Below are 12,386 nucleotides of genomic sequence, written 5' to 3'. Positions count from 1 at the left end.
GCTCCTGTTACCTCTAATGAAGAGGAGAGAGGTGTCAGGGAGCAGGGGGACTGAGGCTCTCACACTCCAGACATATTGGAAATTGATGAGAGGATAGTTTCAAATCACATCACAGTCCTTTGCTGTGTCCTTAAAACATGTCAGCTGCAAACCTAAACTCAATATGAGCTGAGAGCATGTGTTAATCACATCAAAGTTACACGATACCTTCTATTCCCCGATGCAGATGTTACTCAGTAAAGTTTGTTTCAGCACTTGAGACGTGTGTTGGCAGGGTTCTCTGTGCCTGGTTCAATAGCATGTATTTTCAAATTCTCTTTTAAGAGATAAAAAGTGAAAGATTTCACGATATTAAAGTCACTATTTTCAGCTCGGCCCGTCCACTCTTCATCTCAGGCCATGTGACTCTGGGTATTGCTCAGGGAATTAATTTGTTTCCTCTGCCTGAGAAAGACGCTTTTAAAGGCTGCACATAACTTGAAGTGAATATTTATGGGTGATACAGTTTGAATGCCTGCCTTTGATCAGGCGCCCTAATGACCATACAATCTTTGTGTCGATTTAGAGGAAAAACAAATTTGGACAGAGCTCTGAGGAGAAGCCTGTCCACTTCATAGTTTCACTTTGGTAATTTGTTCACAACAACTAAGCAAATTCCTCCGTTCTCAACCTTTGCAATCCGATATGATTAATTAAACATCGGTTCACATCGTCTTACTTTCCCACCATAAATACAGTCCTGTACAAAACACACCAATGCTATCAGTGTCCCCAGTGATGCCAAGTGATGTTGTAATCATGCCTTGAGGCGTGTCTGCTGAAGAGTGATCAACTTAAGTCTCTGGGGAGAGCAGTGTGTGTTTTAAGCCACACCAAAACAAGGCACGCCATTTTCTTGTAATTAAAGGAAAGCTTTGCAACAAAGTCACATAGCACAAGTGCATTTTGAGCATTTTTGGATAATTCCTCCACCTCACATTGGTTATGAAGAGATATCTTCTTAATACTACTTAAAATACATCCTGAGCATATTCATAAAGAGCTGTGTTTATGTACATACAGGCATGTGTGTGTGTGTTGCTTTTCCACAAACTTTACAAGAGACTGCCCTTGAACAATTTGTACATGACTGTACCCTTTAACCGAGAATAAAAACTTGGGGGGGAAAGTAAAATGTGTCAAAAGGCATTGAAACTACCGCTGTGAAGCCTCTTTCATGATTTTTTTTTTTGTTGGTCAAAACGCTCAACATAGACGGTCCCTCAAAAGCTTCACAAGTCCTCAGGCTCTATCTGATGTTCTTTTGTTCCGCATACCAGCAAATAGGCTCTCTGAAAAGCTGCCAGGTGTCAAAAATCCGACTTTTTTTAACAGTTGTGCATGTGTGTTTTCCTCATTTGCTCCTTTTTTTCTCTAACTCCTTTCCACCACTGCCCCCACACCCTTTTTTCTATCTCTCCCCTCCCCTGCAGATCCCCTCTGCCGGCCAGCTAATGGAGGCTGTGCGCGTGAAGATGAAGGAGAGGAAAGTGCTGACAGAAGAGCTGGCCACGCTCGCAACACCAGTCAGCGAAAAAGCCTGACTCCCTGGGCTGAAGCTGGGAAAACTGTCATCCTCTTCTCCCCCCCTCCCTCCTTCCCCGGTTCCCGCTTGGTGGGAGCCGGGCTGAGCCAAGCTGAGCCGGGGCAGCAGAACCAATATTTGTGAGAAAAGCACTGTCGACTCACTCTGGGCCACTGGCTCGACACAGCAGCCCTGCTTTTGTAAATGAGCCCTCGACATCTGTGTTAGCGCTCAGTGCACTATGTCTATCAGACAGGGCCCTTTAGAGCCAAGCTAATTTACAGTGCAGCCACTCTACCCTACTCTCCACACAGACCTACGGAGATAAGGCAAATGCTTACACTAATGTTTAAGTTTAACTTTTTTTAAACTCGCTTTCACCTCTTCCCCTAATTTATTTGGCACCTTGAGGACCTTAGGGTGCAGGGACTTGACCTGGCAATGCCAAGTCAACACTTTGAGAAAGTGAAAAGTGTAGCACAGAGCAGAATATTCACTATGAGTGTGGATTCATCCTGATACTTGACAGTCCAGTGATTTAAGACTGATAAAGAGTGTTTCTTTCTAAAGGACATTTTTCTAGTTAGCTACTTTCAACATTTTTTCAGCAGGGTATTTGTTTTTTGCTAACTTAACTTGTAATTAAGGAAAATATTTATGTTTTTCTTTTGTCAAACAATTTCAATTTGTAAATAAAAAACCTGTTACACTTATATCTGTCTATTCATTTTTGATCTTCATTTGTGATTTTCATAGTGCTCCTTGTCTTGTATTTTTTTTATGTCCGTTGCAGCAGTTCAAAGGAGTGTCAGTCAGTGTTTGATGGTGACTGAGGATGCTTTGGTGGACAGCGGGGTTCGCACACCTCTCTCATGATTGACAGCTGACTGTTGGCATGGTTTCTGTCTGTAAAAAGTGACCCCTGCTGTTGACATCATTAACAAGGGTCCACGTGGGCACGCAGCACAGCAGAGCACAGGGCTGTATTATTGGAGTGGCTCCATCCTTGACATATCTACCTCCTACTCCTTTTATCTGTTCCCCCTTTTTACCTCCCTCTCTTATTATTCATTTTGAATATTAAACCATGATCCTGGTCTCCTTTGTCCTTGAGTTGGCATCTTACACAAGAGACCACACACTCCTCCCTTCTAGTCATCCTTCTTTTTTATTAAAGCACTTTCTTTACCTCTGCTAGCTTTTGTTTTCCTCTTCACCACTTTCTGCCTTTCTTTTTATTATGTATAATTAACAATAGTGTGAAGAACCCTCCGTTCAGGAATTAAAAAGAAATAATTCCACTTTTTAATCCCCCCTCCCTCCTCAAATTTATGCTAATGATGTCGTTTTCCTTTATCTTTTTATAATAAAGGATTAGGCCAGGACTGTCTCTCGCTGCAACTCGGGGACCAATTTAGCTGGGATCCAGGAGAGACAAACCCTTGTGGTTAATTACCATTCATTAACATAGTTTGCATCTTTTCTTCCTCTCCAATACCCAAGAGCCAGCTATTGTCAATATTTGTCCCATATAAATTCTGCACTTTTTCTCTAGTCACTGTCCTCCAGCATAATGCAGCTAATGACAAACATTAATAACTCAGAGAAATCCGGTGGCGCAGTGGGGATACAAGAGCAAAGCATCGGTGCCACGCAAATTATCTCAGAGCAGCCCCCCACCCCTCCACCAACACTCTCTGTCTGACTGAGTCTGTTTCTCTCTCTCTTCCTTTTAGCCCGTAATGCATAGTCAACATGTTTGCTCGCCGAGCCCCGGCCTCGGCTGACACACTCGTGCTATTTCTGTGACATATTCAAATGTGGGCCCCCTCAGCTGGTACTCCCTTGGGTTTAATTAACCTGGCCTTGCCTCTGACGCTCCCTCAGTGAAGACGTTAAAGCGATCTTGAAAACACCCTTCAAATATGCCCCTCAAAACCCAACGCACACCCTATGTCTTCCACTAGGCTCTGATGTGATTTATCTCTTTTATTTTTCTGTGTAGGAATGGCGTCACATACCCTCCTTTTCTCTCACTCTCTCCTTGTCTTTTCGTGTACAGCTCTCATTAAGAGAGGCTTCCTGTGGGGATTACTTTGATCAGTTCCAAATGCAAAGTTTTTCTCCCTTCCCCTTTTATTCGTTCCAAAACAATCAACTCTGACATTTTCTTCTGTATTTATCTCTTTCGCTCTTTTGCTTAGACTTCTTTTAAAACTCTCATGTGCTTTTTTGTTTCCTCTGTTTCCTGCTGGAGGTTGTTCCTGCAGGGGGAGAGAAGGTCAGGGTCACGGGTTGACTTTGCGGTTGATCGATGATTTGTGTATGTGTGTCTTTTGCTTGTTTGTGTGTGTGTGTGTGTGTGTGTGTGTGTGTGTGTGTGTGTCTGTCAAGGCTTCTCTGTTGTACTTTTAAGTTCTCTCAGTGTGGTGTGGGTGCATGCCACTTGGGTGGGAAGGAGGGTAGCACTACAAAGAACAGTCACAGCACAAACTGAGAGTTTCTGCAGCCTACATCTGATGCACAATTAGTCCTTGCAGATCTCGTCAGCCAGCTGTGGTGTGAACAGAAAGCAGCCTCTGGTGGTTTCTCTTACTTCACTGACACAGTTTCACACCCCTGCTATTTGCTGCCAATACATCAGTCTGCTTTGATATTACGCACACAGACACTTGGCACTATCTTAAATAACAAGGTACTTGTGACATTCAGCCAAATGTGTTTTTGACAAATGTATAATGCAACATGTTTACAGATTTTATTGTGTCAATCCTTCATGTTTCATCCACAGAGAGATGCTTCAGAAACAAAAGCTAGATGTTGTTTTCATATGACAGAAATCTCTCCATTCTTTTGTGCTGACTCCTGACTGTGATGGGAAATTTAAGCCAAAATCTAATAATATATTTTTTAGACTTTGAAATCCCTGAAGTGAATCTTCACTGTATCCATGTAAAATTTTCTTTTTCATTCCATCAGATGGCACCTTTAAAAAGGGAATCACACTCTCCTGATGCACATATGCTATGTATACAACCTCATTGATCTTCACTTGAACAAGTCCCTTATCCTCCTCTCCAGCGCTCCAGACATGAAACGGCAGCAGATTATGGGTGGATGCGGCCCGCCGTGGGAAGCTAGGGAGCAGATAAAAAGGCCAGCCACTCAGGGGACTAAAGCTGTGTTTTGATGCTGTGTGATAAGGCAGAGGCACAGAGGGAGAGGAAGGGGAAGTTACAGGAGTTATATATATATTTTTATATATATATATATATATATATATATATATATATATATATATATATATATATATATATATATATATATATATATATATATATATATATATATATATATATATATAGTTATAGTTTGTCCACTGGCTTCCCTTTTTGGGGTTTCTCTCCCCTCCTTCTTACCTCTTTGTCTTGTCCAAGCTGTTTCTGCACTTTTCTTGTTCTTTGACACTCACACTTTCTCTGTCCCCCCGGACTGTCCTAAGCCTTGCTCATGGTGGTTGTCTCTCTAAAGCCGTGGCCTGAACTCCTGGGCAGAAAAAAAGAAGAATGAGAGAGGGGTTGATCTGGCCTCTAATCCACTGTCTCTTTCAGTGTAGGAGGGAAACTGCAGTCCTCAACATCACCTCTGAGAGAAGCGACTTTGAATGTGGCTACCTGAATCCTCTAGTGTCCTGACTAATCTGGGCTGAAGTCTCAAATGATGTAGAAAACGAGGCTCCTAAAATCAAAGATCAATCAACCTGTCATTCGTGGGTGCAGTACTGTGCTCTGTTTTCAGAGAGTTCATGCTTTCAAGTATTCCAAACTTATGAGTGATGTTGTTTTGTCTACAGAACTGTTTTGCTGTGTGCATTCAGAAACAAAACTGAACAGCTAAAACAGTAGCAGTCATTATTGAATTACAAAAAAGGCAGCCAGGCAGCCATCCTTTGTTTTCTGCTCCGGCATATATAATAACACATTTGTCTTTGGTGTATAGCTCCTCAAAGCACCTCTCCACCTTGACTAACTTTTCCAAGCGCTCATTAGCGGACTGGCTGAAGTTTGGAGGGTATGAAGCAGGCTGGCAGATTACCCCCTGTAAAGTAGCACACCTCAGGTAATCACACTAATGAATTCAAGCATCCCCCATATTCCTTTCTCCTTTTCCCTTCCCTCACTTTTCTCCCTTTCTTCCACAGTGGCGGGCCTGTGCAAGAAGTGCCAAACAACAAAGAAGTGTTTGTTTGCATAACATTAGCCCTGCACGCTCACACACAGTGGCGGGGGCCTGACTGCAGGACTGACTGGAGGCTTCCCATGAACACAGGTGGAGCAGGGCGAGCATCACTGGGACCAATTAGAGCAGAGCTCAGGTACATTAGCATGTTTGAGTGGAGCAGGCTGGGGTGAGGATTGGTAGGCCGCACGAAATGCACAAACACATGACCACGGCCTGGTGTGTGTTGGTTGTTTGTCTCCAGTGACACAACTGGCATATGTGTGACAAATGACCCCCAGCCTGCTGCTGTCACTGCTCATCCTGGTGTTTCCATCTCTATGATACAAATACTTCCCTCACATTTAATTGTGGCGTTCTTCAGGCTCAAGTCATTCAAATAGGATTTATAATCATACCTAAACAGAGCCATTTGCTAATGTTTTAAAGACTTGTGATATAATAATGTATCGCTGTCAATGCGGAATAGAGAGGAGTAGAATGATTTTAGGGTTAACAATGTGTTTACCAAACAGATACAATCTAATTATGAAATATGATTTTTTTTAAAGAGTCTGAATTTATCAGTGCCATCCCTGTACTCCCAATAGAAAAGTCTCCAAGCCTGACACTACAACCAGAGAATGTCCTCAATATAGCCCTGCATACAGACACCACATCACATGAATTTAACTTCCCTTCAGCATATCATTTAAGCTAAGATATTAAAATACAGCAACATTTAAACAAGATGTAGGAAAATACACAAAAAAAACATCTTAACTACCATTGTAGATTAAAAATAGATAAACAGTCAAAATTACTGTTCAGATCCCTAAACTGCATGAACCAGCTTCTTTCAGTGCAAACAGATAAACTATAATAATCTAAGTTTCTTCTTGATGTTCAAGCTTTTGGTTTAACCCTGTCCGTAAGAGTGATCCCCAAAGCCTATTTATGCCATACTTGCTGTTGCCACCCAGAGCTCTTGGTCATGAGTGAGGGTTGAAACTTGTGATTTCTGGTTGATCTGAAAGAGTCTCTGCCTCACTTGGGCCTTACTGTTTCTAAAACAAAGGATAAACTTTGATATCAGTGAGGATGGGGTTATGAACATTTTGAGGAGTTCTTCATCCCTGGTAACATGTGCTCTGTGGAAGTGACAAAGTGGAAAGACTAAGGTGTAACTCTGGCTGTTTCTGTGGTCAAAGAAACTAAGTTTTTCATAATGTCCAATGATTACATTCACTCCAGGATGCAGGACGCTTCTGTTTTTGTTGAGCTGTGTTGCAGAGGTCCTGATCACTGCTCATTTATGGGCAGATGGGGGTGACGTTTTGTTTTTGAAAAAGGGAGTGATAGATTACTCCTACCATCAAGTAAATCCCTATGCACTGATTGATTATACCAAGGTGAGAGAAGGGCTGACAGCAAATGTAGACACAAAGAGATGTAACAAGAACTGCAGACTCCAAGACCGCATCTGCGCCTGTTTGAACTTAAACTTTATTTGAGGGTCAAAGCTTCCGTCTGAGTTCAGGGTACACTTCGATAAAAACCTTGGTGGTCTTTTCAGCCTGGAAACAAGTACTAGGCCCAACTTAAAAACTTTAATAATCTTTCAAACTCACTCCAATATTTGTTTCAGTTGGACCATATTTAATAGAAATGATCAGGATATCATTTTTAAGGGTGAGGAATACTTCTTCTGTCCCAGGAGAATTACTTTCATAAGAATTAAATAACTCACCCTAAATATTTGTCCTCCATCCAACATTTGGCTCAGAAATAACATTCAAATTGACTGTCGCACCTGAAAACAGAGGTATCAGGATGTGAACATTACTGACGTATAAAAAACAGCCCCTGGTGCTCTGTTAAAAAACATTGAGATGTCAGTCTCAGACACTCCTCTTATTCCAACTTTCAGTCATAAATGACACCAGAGGACACTGTGATAAAGTTAATAACAACACTTTCATATTTCACTTGAACTCAGCCTCCATCTTTCCATACAGTACAGGTGAGATTTATCGTCTCACGAGTTAAGACAAATGGACACTCACCTCCGGCCACTCGCGCACACACAGATCACTGAGCCGTGGAACTAAGCACTTTATCACAGCTTCCCGTCAAGGCCAGTGGGCAGGAAAACTGAGCAAAGAACTTCACTCACGTCACTGTCAGGCACTTTGATGTATTACTTGTGCGTCCTCTGCCAGTCAATGAGAGCTGTTCAGACAGAATAAACATTTGGTTTTTAGGCCATTAACACAATGTAGTTTATAAAACCTTATATGTATGCTGCATTCACTGTGGCTCCAAAGACCTGGTGGGAATACAACATGCTGTAACCTTAGATCTATATGACAGGTTTTACTCTTTTAGACAAAAATGCACCACCACTGTTGCATCACTTTTTACCACTAGATGGCAGCAAATTATCATAGACTGACCCTCTTAGGTGTGAGCACACAGACGTGTTCTTTATGTCAACAGAAATAATAGTTTCTAAATAATTGTTCAATTTGAGTTTTAACTGTTACAGTCTTCTTATTTTTTTTCTTCTTTTTCACTTTTTACCTCTGGACACCTGCACAAATGTGACATGTACCTTTCTTTGGTTGTATACACTACCAGTCATGTTTTTTGTTTAACCCTGTCCGTAAGAGTGATCCCCAAACCCTATTTAGGCCATACTTGCTGTTGCCACCCAGAGCTCTTGGTCATGAGTGAGGGTTGAAACTTGTGACCTCTGGTTGATCTGAAAGAGTCTCTGCCTCACTTGGGCCTTACTGTTTCTAAAACAAAGGATAAACTTTGATATCAGTGAGGATGAGGTTATGAACATTTTGAGGAGTTCTTCATCCCAGGTAACATGTGCTCTGTGGAAGTGACAAAGTGGAAAGACTAAGGTGTAACTCTGGCTGTTTCTGTGGTCAAAGAAACTAAGTTTTTCATAATGTCCAATGATTACCTTCACTCCAGGATGCAGGACGCTTCTGTTTTTGTTGAGCTGTGTTGCAGAGGTCCTGATCACTGCTCATTTAAGGGCAGATGGGGGTGACGTTTTGTTTTTGAAAAAGGGAGTGATAGATTACTCCTCCCATCAAGTAAATCCCTATGCACTGATTGATTATACCAAGGTGAGAGAAGGGCTGACAGCAAATGTAGACACAAAGAGATGTAACAAGAAGTGGAAAGACTAAGGTGTAACTCTGGCTGTTTCTGTGGTCAAAGAAACTAAGCTTTCCATAATGTCTGCAATAATTACATTCACTCCAGGATGCAGGAAGCTTCTGTTATTGTTGAGCTGTGTTGCAGAGGTCCTGAAAACCAATAGTGTGCAAAGCTGTCATGAAGGAAAAAGGGGGCTACTTTTTCAGAATATAAAATATAAAACATATTCTGGTTTGTTTAACACTATTTTGTTCATTAAATAATTCCATATATGTTCTTTCATAGTTTTGATGTCTTTGGTATAAATTTACAGTGTTTCAAATAATTAAAATAAATACAAACCCTTGAATGAGAAGGTGTTTCCAAACTTTTGACTGGTAGTGCATCTTTTTTTTTTTTTTTTTTGCATTCTTGGTTTGTTTCAAAGTAGTATTAATTGTCTTTGCAGTCCTCTCTCAGATGTACCTTTTGTTTTTTAATCAAAAGCGCTATTTCTGTAGCGTGTCTTGCAGGTGTATGTGCAGTAATCAAACTGGATGTTACACAGTTCAAAGTAGACCATCCCCTCAGTTTGCATGTATATGTAGGACTTCTCCACTAGATGGCGCTTCTAACATTACAAATGTTTCTCCTCATTTTTCACCTGCACTCTGGGAAAATCCACTGTGGTGAAACTTTGTCATTACAGGACTACTTTATAAGATACCAAAAAATAACAGAGCAAAAGCAGACGTAATTAAATGCAGCAATCAAACCATGATGATGACAGTGATGGAGTTTACACTTGAACAAATTAATTGCATAATAGCTAGATATATTTACATAAGGGATGTGTCGTGTGTATTTAACTGTCAGTATTGAACACACATGCACATCTTGTACAGTGTGGATTGATCGCACACCGTCTGATGTGTCATTGCTATTTACATTAGCAAAGTTTACACACACACACACACACACACACACACACACACACACACACACACACATCATGAGGCGTATATTGTCAGATTGTCATGGCACAACATGGAGATCTACACTCAGGCTGTGTTCTGATGGTGACAATTACACCTCCCACACATGTTCACTTCACACTCATAAGCACAGTCAATGTTTGCATTTTAACTCCTACCATGTAATTGTTTCTTAAGATCCAAATAAATTAGTGGCGTTCAAAGGCTTTAATATCTGAAACTAAAATGTTAAATTAAGTTAATTGACATAATTCACAACACTTGCAACGCAAAGCTATAGGCCTGATGGAGACCTTTAGCAAGGCATCTTCATACACAGTCTGGATTTGCTGTATTTGGACATTTCCCGGATGCAGATAAAGCTTTATCAGGGATGTTATAGCCCATTTGGTGGTCGTCTCTCTAAATCTTATTGCAGCTCTGCTTTGGTGGCCATATGGGCTGCGTCTCTGAAAGTCTGCCTTAGTAGTCCAACCACAATCAGACCTGCCATCTGTCGTCGTGGCGCAGCATACTGAGCTGACTAATGTGTGCAGGTGACTTATTAGCTTTAATTCGGAGCCATTACTCGCAGTATTCCGACAGATTCGTGCTGGCTTTTAATCGTATCAGCCAGAGAGTAACGTGATGGCCGGATTGAGTCCGACGGGTTTGTTGTTGAAAAGGGGGGAGGGGCAGATCCGTCCAAACCTAATGTATGCCAAAATTAACAAAAATTAAGCAGTTTTTTTTTGTACATTTATACTGCCTATTTCCTCTGGGTGAATGTCGTCACACTCATCTTCATTTGTGAAAATGATCCTTATTTCTTTCCTTATCATCGAATGCAATTGCATCTCAGTTGTAGCACCAAATAAGCTTCTTTGACACAAGCAGGTGACTTTATTTCTTTATTTCACTTGAGATATCATGATTCTCTAAAATGACGTGTGCAGTTACAAACTCTAGACATCGGGGGATTTTATTTTAAACTAACTCGGCCCACTTTTTTATGTGCGTAGGGTTGAGCATCTTGGTTGCATCATGGTCAAATGATAATGTGATGGGAAGGAAAGCTCCAGAACAGGTAATGAACCCTGAAGTCGACTGTTGTTTTCATGGACAAGAACATGGACAAAATTAATTCAGATATTTAAATTATAATAATATCTTATTCAGGGGATCATAGTCGCTTTAGCTGGTTTGGAAACGTGTAGCTACATTTTCCTCTCAACTTACTGCACACAGTAGCGTGAATCGTGCTTTAAAGTTGTAACAACAGCATGTGCAGTATTTTTGTGACTTTTTATTTTATTTTTACACCTCGCAGGTTGATCTGTTATAAATGTTTGCCGTTTAGAGTCACTGTCAGTGAAATGAGAAGAGATGAGGGATCAAACTGGGGCGCCTGTCTCTCTGCTGTGATGGGCGCTGTCCAGGGTGCTGGATTGACTCTTGTCAGGGTAGCCAAATCAAACTAGTTGCTGGATTATGTAGGTGCAGTGGTGGACAGGAACAAAATAATTTTACTTGAGTACTGTACTTAAGTACATTTTTTGAGTATCTGTACTTTACTTGAGTATTATCTTTTGAGTAAACTTATGACTTTTACTCGACTACATTCAGAGGGCAATTATTGTACTTCTTATTCCACTACATTTCTATCAGTGCTCTAGTTACTCACTACTTTTGCTTTGAGGTCAGCTCATGAGTTTCCTTCTCTTTTCTGAAATCTGATCACTAAGACAGTAAAATGTGTTTGAGTAGTTATGCTTGGTTGTTTAGCCATACCTGTAAATCATGTGTCTCCACTCAGATCAGGCAGTTCATTTAGAGGTGGTAATGATGGCTATAATTCTCCACCTGAGCACCCATGTCCATATCTTCAGCCCGTGTTAGAGGTTTTTGAAATGAAGAATGATATGTATCATTTGAAATGTTCACCCTGTTTCCCACTCTGCCCAAACATACAAAAATTCACAGTCCAACCTGAGAGAGCGTGTCGAGCTACATGACGTTTTTTTTATTCCAAATGAACATTTCCAAATGAACATTTCAAACTAAGTTGTCTGTGCTTGGAGTAAATTAGTTGCTGTTTTTTCCATGATATAGATTTTTTTAGAGATCTCAAGCAATGGTTTCTAAATAAACATGATGTAACAGAATGTATGTATTCTTGACTGTATTCATGTATTGTGAAAATACAATATTTTCAGATATTTTAAGAAGTACTTTGAATATTTAAGTATTTTTAAAAGCAAGTTCTTCAGTATTTTAACTCAAGTAATAATCTGACAGAACAACTTTCACTTGTATTGGAGTAATATTTTACCAGGAGGATCTATACTTTGACTTAAGTAATGAAGCTGTGTACTTTGTCCACCACTGTCTGTGAGCCAAAGTTCGCACTCGTAGGTTCTCATCTTTGTCCTTTCACTAAACGAGCTTAGAGTAGAAAATACCTCAGTCTC

At 40.7% G+C, this 12,386-nt stretch overlaps 1 protein-coding gene across 1 annotated transcript in view; it reads left to right on the top strand.

Moving 5' to 3' along the window:
• The window catches only part of cntln (centlein, centrosomal protein), a 95,319-nt gene extending 93,042 nt beyond the window's left edge, over positions 1 to 2,277 (top strand). Inside the window, exon 28 of the mRNA XM_034688446.1 lies at positions 1,473 to 2,277. Within this exon, the coding sequence (XP_034544337.1) occupies positions 1,473 to 1,583 (111 nt within the window). The 3' untranslated portion in view covers positions 1,584 to 2,277. The remainder of the gene's footprint in view (positions 1 to 1,472) is intronic.
• The last annotated feature ends 10,109 nt before the right edge of the window (positions 2,278 to 12,386 follow it).

The sequence above is a fragment of the Notolabrus celidotus genome, chromosome 7 (assembly GCF_009762535.1).
Source record: "Notolabrus celidotus isolate fNotCel1 chromosome 7, fNotCel1.pri, whole genome shotgun sequence".
Taxonomy (NCBI): Eukaryota; Metazoa; Chordata; class Actinopteri; order Labriformes; family Labridae; genus Notolabrus; species Notolabrus celidotus.
This window is presented reverse-complemented; position numbering and strand designations above follow the sequence as displayed.